We start from the raw sequence: 17,195 nt of genomic DNA on the forward strand, positions 1-17,195 counted from the left end.
CTCATTGGTTAGCCATGTCACGAGAGATGCCGGAGAAAAGGCCATAGTTTTCACTGATAAAGACTTACCCAAAGAGGGGGGTGCTCACAATAAAGCCCTTTACTTAGTGGTTGGATGCAAAGGACAAAACATCCCCCTAGCGCTCGTAGATAATGGTTCGGCGGTTAATGTCTGCCCATTGCGAACCGCCCATTGATTGGGGTTGGGAAACGACGACTTCCAAACCTCCACGCAAGGGGTACGAGCTTATGATAACTCCCGAAGGCCTGTATTGGAAAAAATCAACCTTACCATACAAACCGGGCCTGTAGCACGCACCATGGAGTTTCAAATAATCGACATCAAGCCCACTTTCAACCTCCTCTTGGGGCGACCTTGGCTCCATGACTTAGGAGGTGTGGCTTCTACCTTGCACCAAATGGTTAAACTTAACCATAACGGGGTAATACTAGAAATCCGCGCCCCTCCTCTTGACGTCAGTTGTACTATGGTTGGAACGGCCGAAACTGCAGATGACCTTTATGGGTTTCAAATGGAAGAAACAATCCAGTTCATCGAAGATTATGATCCAGCATTCCTAGACCCGCATGCATCCCGAATCATCCCTAGAATGCTGTTAGATCAAGGTTATTTCCCAGGAACCCCATTGGGCATAAGGAAGAAGGAATGCACATTCCATCCTTTTCCCGACAAATCTACTCCCTTTGGCTTAGGTTATGAACCAACGGAGGAAGACATTGCTGACCGCCTATCTAGGCTACGCCTTAACAAAGCCAAACAAACCACCCTCCTTCCCCCATATCAAAGGACCCTTAACGGGATGTTTGTTCGGGAAGGAGAAGAACACCCATGCTGTGATTTCCCTGAACCCTTCGTTCAGGATGGCTTGCTAAAACCCGGATTTAAAATTTTCCATGACTGCCACACCTTGGATGAGGCACCCCACCTCACCAAGACTAAAACAACTGAAATATTGGACAACCAGGCTCTATGGACATTGTTTAACGAATCGAGGCCTATGGAGAACGAGACTGTGATGACTACCCTAGCTTTACAAGATGAAGGTTTCGATCCAACCCGGTTAATCTCTCCTGCATCAACACTAGAAGAGGTCGGGAACGGATGGGTGAAGACATAGCAGTGGGTCAACGCAAAAGGAATGGAATTCAAGATGAGTACCGGTGAAGGACCAAAGTTTTATGAGACTAAACCCCAGGCTTGAGCCACATAGAGCACCATTAGTAAAAAGCGCCTAGTAGTTCTTTAGATTGATAGAAAAAATAATAGAGACTTTAGATGGTCCTAAGGCCCTTTAGAATATGGGTCAGTTTTATTTCAGTGTGTTTTCCTTACTTTCCAAATCAGTGTTGCTTGCATATTATCAAACTTATAATGTAAAGCAGTCAATTGGGAAGTTAATTGTTCTATGGAATTCAAATCATGCTTACCACCTGTAGACACCTACTTTTGTCCCCATTCCCGCAAGGGAAAGGTTCGATGATGAAAGCATAAAAACTCCACTTGACAGCGCATCTCCTATAAAATAAACGAATCTCGATTCCCTATTTCATTTCACCCGAAACCTGCTATTTATGGAAACCTGCTAAAAATAGTAACTGCCGTAAAAGGTAGCGTCTAAAAGTGGCAAATCATAAAAGATAGAAACCTGTCAGAATTAGGTGTTGCACTCCAACATAAATCCTAAGTGAGATAGAAAACCGCGAGAATCCTATTCCTGATAGGATTCGGAAATAAGAGTTACGTATTAATCAAAATCCTAACGAGCCTAGAGTTCGTAACGGGCCCAGACGCATTCCGTCATGAAATTGATACGCGCTAAAAGACTCAAATTAATCTCAAACTCTACGGATTTTAGAATCCGAATCTGACTAAACAAAAACTGCCCAGACCCTATTTTCAACGCCTGGCCCTGGGCGCTGAAAATACCTGGGTACGTCTATTTTCCTAATTCTTTGTGGATTAGAACTCTGCAATTCTATCTTTCCACGAACTCTTCCCTATAAATAGACCCCTAGTTTCGACGTGAAACAACACACAACAACACATAATATACTCTGAGTATTGACTCTAAACCCCTTAGCCTAAGCCTCTCGCTGCGAAACTGTTCACGCGTTCTGTCGCAATCGATCCATAAATCGAACAGAACGTATCCTGTCCCATAATCGAGATTCGTTAAACAAAAAGGAGAAATAGCAAAGTCAAAGTTGTTAGTTTTCTGAGAACCGTGACGCACCTCTCAAGGATGCGTCGTAATGTGTCCCTTTTCGATGATTTAACTGCTTTCCTCGCCCTTTTTATGAACTGTTAAACTAACCTAATATGATTGTTCTATCACGCCTAACAAATATAATATTTTTGGGAAATCGGATTATCATGCTAGGTCCCTTAATGCTATTTAAATCAGATAATCACGATCGAATTAATATTATATGTTGCATATTGCTAAAATCAATTCAGATTAGTTTAATAGTTAACGCATGTCCCTTCAATTATTTATGCTGAGCTAGTAAGGATATCCTGCCTCTAGAGTTATCGACGAGCGACTTACTCCTCTCGGTAATTACAGTCCCCCGAACCCTCAATCTCTACCTTGCGGGTGTATATTGAGAGATCCCCACACCAGGGATCACAAGGCAACCTACGGCCGTCGTGGTCAAACATAATTGCACTCCCTTTATGTCACGATAACCGGGTTTTGTCAGTTTTTCTCATTGTTGTTAAAAACTGAATGGCGACTCCTATATTACTAGTCAATTGGGTGCATACTCACAGGAAATCCAATTACACTTGATTGAATAAAAATAATCGTCACACCCACGAGGGACAGGTCACGCATTAGCCTCGCGCTTTTTCGACCCCCTCACACCACCCTTGGTAGATAGGCCTCTAGGGTTCCCATACTGGGCATTATGAATGGCCATCTCCTCAATCACCTCCATAGCTCTAGTCACAGCAAGTTGCATGAATCTCCCACTAGCAGCTGAATCCAAAATAACTCTAGACTCATAACCCAGACCATTATAAAACTGCTGAATCAAGAACCAGTCATTCAAACCATGGTGCGGGCACTCTCTCTGCAAATCCTTGAATCCCTCCCAGACCTCAAACAAACTCTCATCTGCTTGTTGAGTAATAGAAATTATCTGACCCTCAGACGAGATGTCTTGTCAGGTGGGAAATATTTCACATAGAACGCGAGGACCATAGACTTCTAATTAGTGATTTTCATAGCTGCCCGATTCAACCTATTGATCTACAACTTTGCTTTCCCACTCAGAGAGAACGGAAAAAATATCTCCATAGTCTGCTCCGGAGTCAATCCCTTTTGCTTGATGGTAGAACAGTATTGGATGAAGGTGAAGGAAATATGTCCTTCACCCAAGGTGCATTAAGTGTAATACCAAGGTTCAGATTAATTGCGAACAATTAATTCAGTGAGATCAAGTGATCGGAACAGCTAGCTGGAGCAATGCTTCCGATCAGTGAGTTCTAATGAATATTAAGCTCACAACTTACTCTTGACTGAACCTACAAGGTCACACCAATGACATGTAACAGATCACCGGATTAAATGAATCGGAAATTCATTTAATAGCTTTTCGGGAAATTAGTTCGGAAAACATAATTATACGATTTAACATTAGATGGTGAAATCGTATATCGTGATTACATATATTCGTAAGCTAGGCGAAACGAATAATCGTATCGTATGACAATGGATCGTCAAGTACGAAACGATAAATGAATTATCGGATGATAATTAATTAAATTAGCAAACACGAATGCAAGCCCACGAGCAAAGCGCAAGGAGAAAAGGCCCATGGCCTTGCTGCCTTGGCTATGCATGCACGGAGAAGCAACAGCAACATCAGCAGCGTAGGCCCAGCCCACCACGTGGTGTGTGCTGCGCGCTTGTGCAGTGGTTTGGTCGTGGGCCTTGCTGGCCGGTCGGACTCTATGCTTGGCCGGTTGGCTTGGCTCACTTAATAGGTTATTGATATAACCTAGACTATTATGTGTTTCCAAAAAACTAATGAAAAAAATCAGCCACACACATCAAACCCTAAGGAGGAGGGAGAAACCCTAATTCTCTCTCAGCCTCCATGGATGTGTTCTTCCCAAAAGCACAAACTCTTGAACGATTGTCTAAGCTACGATTATCAAGACGGATCTGAACATGTCGGTGAACCAAGTAGAGGAACGACAAGTGGAGTTCTTTGTTCGTGTTCGTTGACATATTATTGTGGAAAACACGCTTCGAATGTAAGTTTGCTTAATCTGTGCTTTATACATTTTTCCTGGCTTTGGGGATTATTTCCGCACATGTTATTATGTTTAACTGTATTCCCCTACAGTTGTATCATGAGCCTTATGTATTCAAAGCATGAATTAGCATGATTATTATTGTTTTTGCATCTGTCGAAAAATTTGGAATTTTTGTTGATTTTTCGGAATTTTTACGAATTATTGGATGAATTGCGTAATAATCAGGTCCGAAATAAAAAATGTTCATTTTTTCGAGTTTTAAAACCCTAATTTGATTGAAAACAATTTTCTAAGATCAACTCATCAGAACGGTATTGCAAAAACAGGCCTCGAAGTGTCGTTTTTTGGGCGTTTTTGTTAATTTTTCATTAAAAATTAAAAGTGGAGAGTAATTCAATTAAAAGGTCGACCTAAACTACTCGGAATTGCTTGAAATTTTGACACAATGTTGCTGGGTACATGCTTGATCTATGGTAAAAACCCTAATTTTGCCTTTCCCCAATTCGTAAAATTTGAAACCCTAATTGAATTTTAATTAATTTTGGTTTAATAATTTGGTTAATTGGGAAAGAGGGTATAATTTCATGGGTCAGTGGCTAATTTTAAAAATTATTGGATTAAAATTTTGAATGGTTTCGTTAATTTTAATCGCACTTAAACCAAATTATTAAAAATCTGAAATTTAATTGTTAAAGAACGATTTAAAGCTTCGGATTTTATTAATTAAAAGTTCAAACTTTAATGTTGATTTGTTCGTTCATAAAAGTTTGAATATTGTTAGCCCTTGATTTAATAATTTTACGAAATTGGATTGTCGTTAAAGTTTATTAAATCGTTAAAAATCGTTGTTTTTCGAAAATAAAAATCGTAACTTTTTGAAAAATAAAATTAATGCAAGTTCGTGAAATTAAATTTAATTTTAATTAAGTTGGTCCGTATCACGAACCAAAGGCACGAAGATGAGCATGGTGGACGTGTGGCTCGTCGAGCCATGCGAGGCTATTGTGCTTAGGCCGAGCCGCATGCGACACCGGCAGCAGCAGGTACGCTGCGTGCCTCGTGCGCGCTGGGCAAGGGAAGGGGCAGGCGGCATTGCTTGCGGGGCAGCGACGAAGCAAGGCGCGAGCCATGCGACGTCCAGCACACACACGACGCACAACACGCACGCAGGGGCAGCATAGCTGCGGGGACGCGATGCGCGCGCAAGGGGCTGGGGGTGTGCGAGCCTTGCTCGTGCGCTCTTGGGCCTCACGCAAGGCATGGGGCTGGGCGCAAGCCTAGCCCGACTACGTAATCGAACTTTTTTCGTTGAAAATTGTTTATTTCGTTGGGCTTCGTATATTTGCATTAATTTGGGCTAACGGGATATTTAATTTAATATTTTATTTACTTGGGCCGGGCCGCCAGTTTTAATTTAATATTTCATAATTAATTATCCGGAATAATTATTGGTTTGAGTGGGAGCCACTAAATGAAATTAAAATTAAATAATTATTATAAATTATTTTCGTAGGTCGCATTATTTTAATTAAATTCAATTTTAATTAGAATAATGTCTAAGGATTAATAATTTGGAAATTGATTAATCTTTTAGGAGGCGTTTATGTGAACGTGAATTTTAATTAATTCACGTAAATGCTTGCATATTTATATGGGCCATTCGTTTTAGCACACGAATGGATGAATGCATAGAATATATATTTTATGTAATGCAGGTACTCAGAGTGACTAGTATGGCCAATTTAGGATAGTTAAATACGGTCTGCGTACCGTTCTATCTTTGAATGTAAAGTTTTAAATATGGTCTGCGTACCATGGAAATTTTGATGTAATTTTATTATTTCAAGTATTTCTAAGTTTAGAACTTTAAGTTAGCATTTGAACGAAGATTCAAGACGATGCCAAGCTAACAAGGAGGTGATGAAGATTGGATGCTTCAAGACAAGATGTTTTGGGCCATACTAGATCACCATTTTTTAATGCAATTGAATATATACATATATATTATGCGTGAATGTATGAATGTATGTATGCTTTGCATGAACAGGTTGTTTCCTATGACTCGATTAGATTGAGTTCACTAAATAATCGAACCAACATAGAAACAACTAGGTCCAAGTAATATTGAGTTAAAAAATTGCCTTCCAAATCAAGCACTTACAAAAATCTAAGGATCTAAGATAGTAGGTTTACGCTAAAGCGAGGTGCTATTTTATTTGACTTAGGTGGTAAGGCGTCCTAAAGGAGCACGTTGATTGTGGTTTCAACTCAAACACCAATGGCATTATGTTGTGGCAATGGGATAAATTATGGCATAATTTATTAACCAAGAGTAATTTGGAGATTACTAGCAATAGGTTTTACTTACCTAAAATCTTAAACTACTTAAGACATGCTAAAGCTGCTTAAGGATTTAGGACTTTTGGGGTCTTGGAATCGTTTCATTCATTTTGGACCATGTTTTTACTTTTTGCATGAATGAAATGTTTAATAGCTTTGATGATTACGTGAATGCTTTTATTTCAAGTTATTAAAGTATGATAAGTGTTTTTCTTTGCTAGTTCATCTTGTAGAATAGTCAATCTTCAACCTTATTGCGTTCGGACAATAGAACTGCAATATTTCCTCGATCGATTGGTAACTATTTTTGAGAGCGATTCTCAAAGAAAAGGAGAGTGAGAGCGTATCTTGAATGTTATTTTCTTATAGTGATCTTCATGGTTGTTTTCAAACTAGAATTTGAATGGTAGACCAATTGGACCTCATATATTCAGAATACTGGGTAGTTTTGAAATAATGAAGTATTGAGTTAAAGACTCATGTATAACCAATGGTTAACAACCAATTTTCTTTTGATTCGATGATGAATTAGACTCATTGGATGTTGTCATTCAAAGTGAACAAAAGAAAGGGACTTTGTAAGCGTAACAAAGTAAGAAGATCAAGCAAAGAGTAAAATCTTTAGGACTATAAGAAAACGTGCTAGAAAGGATAGGAAAGGGGAACAAAAGAAATGAATTCAATATTCAATTTCTACCTAAAAGTTTGTGTTAAAGAGAAACGACTTAGCAAATAAACTCCTATGGTATTAGATTACCGCTTGAGGTTCTAAACTCTTGTTAAGAACTCAAATTTTGGGAGCTAAGTCTGGTTATTGACCTACAAGTAGGAAATGAAGCAAAGTTATGCTACATTAATTGTAGGGTCATCATGTTTGTTTTAAAGTCCTTCTAAAGGCTGGAACTTAATGGTATTATGTTCCATTAATCGTCATAATCAATTTCTGTTTGGACAACGGAAAGACTCACATTCAAAGTAAACAAAAACCTTCGTTAAGTGTTTATTTGAATGAAATGGTCATTTAAGGGTTGAGTCATATTATTGATTAATAAACAAACGAATCTCTTCACACTCAAACTTCAGAAGGTTCAAATCAAACACTTTGATTTGTGTTCCACATATCTTTGGCAATGTCATACGACCATATCAACAAGTCAACATTCTAAGATTCCATGGCATGGATTTCTGAAAGTTGGTTAATATAAGACACGTGGGTCTTGCTTGTTGAACATGACATAGAAATGGACTATTGTTAGAAGTTTCTAGACAATGAAGTTCATGGGCCAAAGATGGATTTTATGACCTACCTATTTCACAAGAATTTGAGAAAATATGGATATATTTACTCAAAGTGAAATATGTGAAATACTTCAATGTAATTCACAAAAGGGTATAAAATCAACTTGGCAAGACTTTTGGAACATCTAGGCTAGGGTCAAGGTGATGTTTGCATGAGCCAAGAAAGATTATCTAGATTGTTTATATGGAATTATAACAATCGAAGGTCCATAAGAATATGGTATGTCCAAATGGAGAAATCGGAATCTATTTCGATTAACGATAATCACGACTATTTTCCTATACAGTTTCTAAATGATACTCTCAAGTGACTATCACACTAAACAAGGTTGTCAAAGCTAAGGATAAGATGTCATAAGGATTGAAATTCGGTTCAGTACATCTTTTCAGTACATATATATCTACGGTTGTCGACCCAGTGGGAGTTAGTGTTTCATCAAACAAACCCAAGGATAGATATATGTTTCTTTATGAGCGACTCATAGAAACAAAAGGTATTGATTCTACCACAAATCTGAGAACATATTGTTGTTTCATAAGATAATGTGTTTTAGGAAACCATCATATTTCCAAAAAGGCAAGTGGGAGAAAATTGACCTCGAATGGACTTCGAGTCAAGGAACAAACAAATGTAGGATACTTAGGAGTCTTTGGAAAAGATCCGTACTTAGAAGCCTTTGGAAGAGCTTCAGGAAGACTTTAGAAGTACTTCAAGAGAATCCTAATACTCAAAGGACTTGAGTAATGTCTTTATAGACACTAACGTTTGATGTTCAGTACCTAGGTAAATCGTATAAGGAATAGAATTCAACCAAGATAGATACATAGATATCTTGAGGAATGAAAACTATGAAGACTTTGGAAAGTGCTTCAAAAACATACGACTTACAGGTTAGCTACGACGAATTAAAAATTCCCAAGTACGGTTTGAGGCCATCAGAAACATAAGTATGGTTCGAGGCCATACAAAATGGTTTGAAGCCATTTCATCCAAAGTACCTTCATCTTAAAGAATCAAATCTATGATTTGGTTGATTTGCATAAAGGGTTCACTCCCATTAGTTGCAAACATGTTTTCTAAACATAGAACGTTGATTTGCATAAAGGGTTCACTCCCATTGGTTGCAAACATGTTTTCTAAACATACAACGTTGATTTGCATAAAGGGTTTACTCCCAATGGTTGCAAACATGTTTTCAAAACTTACAAAGATGATATTGTATACACATAAAAAAGAGAAGCTAGATTGGTGGTTATAGATTGTAAACAACTTCACGGCGTTAATAATGTTGAAATATTTTTCACCAAGTCGGAATGCTTGAACTATTTTGGATAAATCTAGCAATCATTGCATATGGCAATATGACAATTGGAAAACAAAACACCTTACTCAATTGGACTTGAAGAAAGGAATTGTGTACACCACACAATGTAACAGTTTTGGGTGCTAGATAAAAGAGCAAGCTTAAGAAATCTATTCGTAGGTTGAAGCATGCAAGTGGGAATTGGACCATATTTGTCTAAAAGGCTATTGAGCAATCATAGATTTATGAAAATATGGATCATCTTATAGATGAGGAGTTTAGTGGGAGCTAAGTCCAGTTTATTGGTTCTATATATGAGATACATATCTCTGTATTGAAAATGACATTCAAATTCTAAATGGTTAGATTTGAAAGTATTTGTCAATATTAGAACCAAGGCGAAACTTAGAACATACTGGGTTAAAGATCTATTGGATAGGATCTAAACCGTTGTTTGGATTCTGTAAAAGTAATTACTAAATCAAACACAATGGAGAGACTCAAAAGAGACTCTCAACCCATATGAGCAAGTCTAAGTTATGAATGCTTTAACTAAGTATAAAGCTAGGCTGTTATCACTAGAGTTAAGCATGAAGAACTTTGAAGAGGTGCCTTCACCTTATGTCACATGGCAATGCCAAGATTTTAGCAAAGATTCAGTATCTCTTGAAACAAAATAAAGCTAAAAGTTACATGGATGGATTTTAAAATGCGAATGGTTTTTGCATTACAATCAATCATGTATAATGTGATATATAGATCGCCAAGATAACTCGTGAGCATTGGATCGTGACGAGTTTATACCAATCTCTATTGATCTGGATCAAAGATTATTAGAATAGTATCAAGAACATCCAATACATTTGGAAATATAGGATGAGCACTTGATAAGAGGAAGTGAAGATAACTAAAGTTTTGATGCTACATGCATTTGCCTAAGCAAAAGTTGAATCTTGTTGTTAGGCAAACCACAAACAAACACGGGCAATTAGGCGTCGTGATTAAAAGGTGGTTACATAGGTTCTAAACCATATGTGATGCATGGGAAACTGAATCAATGATTAGTTTCCAAGTACTCAGTTGAAGGATGTATCTCTCACGTCTATGTGAACTGGTTGGAGCATTCCAAAAGGGATGCATCATTTGAAATTCTACATAATTGAAATGAATTCATTGTTGCCTAAGAAGCAATAAAAGGGAATTGTTTTTAGTGGGAGTTCTTCAATGAACTCAGGTTGATCACAAGTCTGCTACCTGGATGATTTTCTATTTTAGATATGATTATCATTCTAAACAACAACGAAAGACTAGATCATTCTAGAAACATATTCAAATATCATTTCATCTTACATCGAAAGGTTTTCGATAGAAAAGATGCTAAGGATAGCAAAGTATGATAAACTAAACCTCTGCATTGAATGATACACAACATTCATATGCAGATATGGAATTAAGTTTGAGTTCCATGAATGTTTTAAGTATTGGGTGAATGGCCTATATATGTAAAACATTAAATGCTTGATTTTGGGTTAGAGGCCCACAAATTGGTAAGCATTTGGTTTAAACATTTATCATTTATGAAATTATATTTCATAGTTCATTTAATATTGGTTTAGTATTAAATGATAAGTCCATGTGATTCAAATCATTCAAATGGGATGTCAAGATGGATTCTTCGACAAAGAAACACCCATAAGTGAACTTGAATATTGAAGTCACAAAGGATCCCTAATCCAGGTCATTGAAAGGTGGACGACCAATGACTAATGAAGATTAGATTGCAAGTTGATTTATAGTTCTGTTTCTTGAACTAGATGGACTAGATGTCAGAAATCATTTGCATAGATACTTATTGGATCTTGTATCGGATTGACCATGAGAACACTTTAAGAGATTAAAGTCATGTCATAAGTAGTTCTCATTAATGGTGATTAGAACCATTCCTCAGAACATGAGCGATTATGTCTGCTCGTTTGAGAATTAGTTCGCTTTGATACTAGCTAAACGTCGCACCGTAAAAGGGGGCTATAAAAGCAGTTATTGGGCGTACTATGAATTAAAGTGAGTGTTCATAGATTGCAAGAATAGATAGTCCTCCTATCTTTGATAGGATATGGTGTTGTTGTGTAACAAGGCCTCTCGAAGAGTTAGATACTGTAAAATGCATGGCCGTGCTCAGAATGGTTAGGCTTAACCTTCTGCAAAAGTTTAACAGTTGAGCTCTGTAATCCGAGAAACACTTCTGGACCTAATAAGGATGGCTTGGATCTTACCTTATGTTCAGTAAGTAACACTAAGTGACAAAGGAATGTGGATGCACACTTGTCTGAATGACAAGTGGGAGATTGAAGGAAATATGTCCTTCACCCAAGGTGCATTAAGTCTAATACCAAGGTTCAAATTAATTGCGAACAATTAATTCAGTGAGATCAAGTGATCGGAACAGCTAGCTGGAGCAATGCTTCCGATCAGTGAGTTCTAATGAATATTAAGCTCACAACTTACTCTTCACTGAACCTACAAGGTCACACCAATGGCATGTAACAGATCACCGGATTAAATGAATCGGAAATTCATTTAATAGCTTTTCGGGAAATTAGTTCGGAAAACATAATTATACGATTTAACATTAGATGGTGGAATCGTGTATCGTGATTACATATATTCGTAAGCTAGGCGAAACGAATAATCGTATCGTATGACAATGGATCGTCAAGTACGAAACGATAAATGAATTATCGGATGATAATTAATTGAATTAGCAAACACGAATGCAAGCCCACGAGCAAAGCGCAAGGAGAAAAGGCCCATGGCCTTGCTGCCTTGGCTGTGCATGCACGGAGAAGCAACAGCAACATCAGCAGCGTAGGCCCAGCCCACCGCGTGCTGTGTGCTGCGCGCTTGTGCAGTGGTTTGGTCGTGGGCCTTGTTGGCCGGTCGGGCTCTATGCTTGGCCGGTTGGCTTGGCTCACTTAATAGGTTATTGATATAACCTAGACTATTATGTGTTTCCAAAAAGCTAATGAAAAAAATCAGCCCCCACATCAAACCCTAAGTAGGAGAGAGAAACCCTAATTCTCTCTCAGCCTCCATGGATGTGTTCTTCCCAAAAGCACAAACTCTTGAATGATTGTCTAAGCTACGATTATCAAGACGGATCTGAACATGTCGGTGAACCAAGTAGAGGAACGACAAGTGGAGTTCTTTGTTCGTGTTCGTTGACATATTATTGTGAAAAACACGCTGCGAATGTAAGTTTGCTTAATCTGTGATTTATACATGTTTCCTGGCTTTGGGGATTGTTTCCGCACATGTTATTATGTTTAACTGTATTCCCCTACAGAAGGACTGAATGTGAAGATTCGAATCTTCACCTACTTCCCCACCGAACTGGCATCTCTCAATCATGTTAATCAATGAAGGCTCGATTTTGAAAGTCTCAGCTGCAATAGAAGCCATGATTGCCTTGGGTAGCATAAACAGACTTGGCTTAGAATAGTTTGTAAGCCTTTCCTCAGGTGGTGGTGGTGTTTCGTCACCCATCTCTATCTCTGAGACTGAATCTGTATCTGAAGGAAAAAGACCGCCAATATTATGATCAGAATCAGAGTAATTCCCACACTGTGCAATGAAATTTCTTCGTCTACGAAAGGTTCTTTCGGGCTCGGGATCGAATGGAGTAAGATTACTAGTACCTACGGTCTTGGGCATAGACAAAGAAACTACAAACAGGTGTGAGATCCGGTCTCAAGGAACGGGGATTCCTTGTGAAGTAACAAACAATAATCTAGAATAAACAATTAATAACATAAAATAAAACTGTTTCCCCGGCAACGGCGCCAAAATTTGACAGGCTAAAGTCGAATCACCTAGTCAAAGATAACCTAAGTCCACTAACAAGATAGCAAGGGAAGTAGGGATCGTATACACAGGGAAACAAGCGTTCTTTCTACTATTAATCAAGTAATCTAGACTATTGGGAAACAAGAGTTGGTTGGTTTGTATACTAAGACTACGACAATAATTAAAGAATTAAGAATTCGGATATTAAAGAATCTAGGGCATAGGTTCACAAACAAATAACAATCCAGGATGATAAACACTAGGTATGTGTTAATACTAATTGCACCTATTGACACAAGCCTAAATATCAATACTAATCATAGACTTAGAATTAACGGGCTCTCGTTACGTATTAATACTAATTCCACCTATTGACACAAGCCTAAATATCAAATTGCATTTCTCGAATCTTAACTTGATATTGCATGACTATCACAATTAATCCTATGTAAATCTAATTGCATAGTGAAATAAACCAATCAATAGGAATCAATCACAATACCAAAATCAACAATATTCAATCATCCCTTCATTTATTCATGGATCCCCAAACCCTAGAAATTAGACTACTCACACATATTACCAATAATCAAAGTAATTGATATGATTGAAAACATGACTTAAGCAAATAATAAAGCAAAATAGAGATCAATACCTAAATGAAAAACGAAAGTGATGTGGCCTAAAATGAACGCCACCTGGCTGTACCATGAAAGCCCAGAACGAAGAACCAAAGGCCCATCAGCAGGGAAATCCGGGATTGTCTCACAAACCTGCATGCAAACACAGGGTCAAGACCCATCAGTGGGTCATGAGATCCACTTGCTCAAAAGAAGCCCATTCCGCTATCTCCCAAAAAGGAAGGCCCAAAAGCTTAAGAGGCCCACCAGGTCTACCTTCAGGCCCCCAAAACTTAGCAGGACCCGTGTCTTGATCTTACAGAACATCCAATAATGCAGGACCAGTTCCCAAGAAACCCTAGCACTATAAATAGTGCAGATCCCTAGGTAAAAAGGGGCAATCAATTCATTCCTACCAACCAAAAACTATTTTTACTCTGCCTTCTCTCTACAAATTACTTCTCTCTCTAGCTTATACTTACTTAAGCATCGGAGGGAATTTTCCTACGGGAATATTCTTGTTTTGCAGGTTGCCAGAAGTTCGTGCAAGCTCATACTTGATACCTCCGAGGAACGCGTGACACGTCATCACCGTAAAAGATCCCACAACATTTGGCGCCGCCTGTGGGGAGGTATAGTATCATGGCCGAACTTCACCCACAGAGAGTATACTGCTGAGGAAGAAGAGAGACGACCTCTCGAGAGGAGTCAACGTCATATAGAAGAGGCCAATCGAATCGCAAATGCAGGAACCACACCGCGTCGGGTGCAGGAAGCTGAGGTGGTCATAGAGGAAGAACCAATTATGGAAGCGTCTCCGGCGGGTGGCCACCTAAGCCCCAGCGTCCGAGACGCCGTACTGGATGAGAATTTGGACTTCCCAGTCTCGGTGGGGTCGCTGCGCGAGATCTTAGCAGGATTCCAACAGCAAATGAATCAAACCTTTCGACAGAAGATGAGCACTACGTTGCAAGACGAAATTCAGAAAAACATGCTAATCTACAGCACTGAGAGGACGGCTCCAAAGAGACCCCTCAGCTTGGGCGTCAATCGGATAAACAGAACGCCACTCAGATCCAATGTATGGAGAGTGGGAGAGAGCTCCCGTCCGTAGGCTAGCCGTGGAATCAGTCCAGTGCCTGAGCGCTCAGGGACTGATCGCGGCCTCCCGACTTCTCTACCACGAAGGGACCAGGTCACGCGACCACCATCTAGGGGCAATCCACCAACCGTCTTACGGCCCGCCTCGAGGCGTCAAGAATATTATGAAGCTGAGTCTGAACTATCAGACACTGGGTCCACCCCGGTAATGGAAGATTCACCGTTTTACCCAGATGACGCCCAACAGGGTAAGCTTGCGTCCACGACTGCTCACCAGCCGCTGTGAACCTACTTACCACATTCAGCAAGGGTTTAATAATCTGACGCTAAGGCACATGAGTACTCCCTTCTCTGAGGATATCATGAATTCCCCAAAAGAGCCCAAGGTAAAAACTCCTACCATTGAAGCCTATGACGGTACCACAGATCCCGATATGCACTTAGTTGCATACCGTCATCATATTTATGTTCAAGGAAACAATGAAGCCACTTGGTGCAAATATTTCCCAGCCAGTCTCAAAGGAGTAGCGTCTAAATGGTTTGAGCGATTGCCCTTAGGGTCAATTGCCTCTTTCAACGAACTGCAAACCCTGTTTTCCACTAGGTTCATGGCACACAAGGAAGAAAGGAAAACAAGTATGCACTTGGGACGAATTCAACAGGGGAAGGATGAGTCACTGAGAAGCTATGTGAAACGCTTCAACCTAGAGGTCGGACAAATCCCAGATTTGCCGGACGGCGTCTCCTTCGACAAATATATCAGAGGACTGAAGAAGAGATCCTTTAAGTTTGACCTAGTCAAGAAAAGTGTAAGGACTATGGCTGAGGTTTTGGACGAGGCCGAAGCATTTATCCATGCAACAGAAATATGCAGCGCGTCAAAAGATGGAAGGATTGGAGAAGCAACAGATTCCTCAGGGAAGAAAGACAAGATAGACAGAAAATCCACACGAGTAAATGGTACTTGGGCACTCTCAAAAGAGCATGATAACAATTATCCTAGACACAAGAGAGAACTTCCACAAGAAAGAGAATACTTCGAGTATAACACAGATGTCCTCACAATACTGAAAGACCTCGGAACCAGGTATGACCTTGAACGACCTTTCTCCATGAAGTCTCCTGCTGAGAGTCGAGACCCTAAGTTTTATTGCCAGTTCCATGAAGACATAGGGCATGAAACCAAAAACTGCAGAAGCCTGAAGAGAGCTCTAGACGGCCTAGCCTCTAAAGGATATCTCAAGAACTACTTACAGAGGAATGCTCACGGCTCTGGGAAGAGCCAGTACAAAAACAACAAGTCACCTGTCTCACCTACGGAGGGAAATCACAGTGAAGGGGGGTTTGTAGCCGTCATATCTGGGGGACCGCTGGAGGACCCACCATGAGGGGACAGAAAGATTATGCTCGCCGCCTGGGGCAGGTAATGCTGTTAGGAAAGTCACCTCTGGACCCATTCCCGCGGATCGAGATATGTGAGTGACATGGTGGACGAATATCCACTCTGCATGATGATCCCTTGGTGGTCGAGTTCAAAATATCCAATATGTGGGTGAAGCGCATCATAATAGACACGGGGAACTCGTCTGACATAATGAGCGTGGAATGCCTCAACCGCCTAGCACATGACCCCAAAACCATGGATAGCATACACTATCCCATTATTGGTTTTTGGGGAAGCATTATACATCCTGTAGGCGTCATCACTCTGCCGGTTCGGATTGGGGATAGAAAAGACGGACGGAAGATGGAAGTGAACTTCCTAATTGTTAAGGACTTGACAACGTACAACGTCATCTTGGGACGACCCACCCTAAACAAGATTAAAGCAGTAGTCGTCACCCATCTGATGCTCTTGAAGTTTGTATGTGATGATGGGGCAATAGGAACCATACATGGAGACCAGCAACAAGCAAGAGACTGCTACCTCACCACCCTCAACCCGTCAGCATGGAAGAAAAATTCGGCCAAAGCCAGAAGCAAAAGAAAGCATGAAGAAGAACTGCCATCCGCCAATGAGAATAAGCCAGCCAAAGCAGAACCAGTCAAGATAGAGGAAAGTGGCTGTAAATAGAATGTCATTAGGATAACTCATGTAACTTGAGCCTACAAATCAAAACAAATAAATGCCAAAAGGCAACAACGTTATTACAAGCGCCCACAGCGCCGTCCAAACTAATTAAACAAAGGCCGCCTAGGGATGAGGGGCGGTGGAGCTCCCGTCCTGAACGTCTTGGTCTTCGGGGGAATTCACTTCTTCCTCCTCCACGTCCTCATCTTCCCCCTCGCTGAAAAACTCTGGGGGATCCAGACCAAGGCGTCTAGCCGTCGAGACGGCCATCTGGTAGGAGATACGACGTTTGAACCAGGAGAAGTCCCTCCCGTCCATGGATTGATCCCA

The 17,195-nt window shown here is 40.0% G+C and overlaps 1 protein-coding gene and 1 pseudogene across 1 annotated transcript; both read left to right on the plus strand.

Moving 5' to 3' along the window:
* Positions 1-3,072: 3,072 nt before the first annotated feature.
* Positions 3,073-3,172, plus strand: LOC130460211 (uncharacterized; annotated as a pseudogene).
* An 11,855-nt stretch (positions 3,173-15,027) lies between these two features.
* LOC130471701 (uncharacterized) lies at positions 15,028-16,182 on the plus strand. The gene has a single exon (XM_056841967.1). It carries the CDS (start codon positions 15,028-15,030, stop codon positions 16,180-16,182), a length of 1,155 nt encoding a protein of 384 aa, XP_056697945.1.
* Positions 16,183-17,195: the final 1,013 nt, after the last annotated feature.

This window comes from Spinacia oleracea, chromosome 4, assembly GCF_020520425.1.
Source record: "Spinacia oleracea cultivar Varoflay chromosome 4, BTI_SOV_V1, whole genome shotgun sequence".
NCBI classification, from domain to species: Eukaryota; Viridiplantae; Streptophyta; class Magnoliopsida; order Caryophyllales; family Amaranthaceae; genus Spinacia; species Spinacia oleracea.

Bases quoted from the DNA above. Each gene is read 5' to 3' on its own strand.
- LOC130471701 (XM_056841967.1), top strand. From the start codon at position 15,028: ATGACGCCCAACAGGGTAAGCTTGCGTCCACGACTGCTCACCAGCCGC.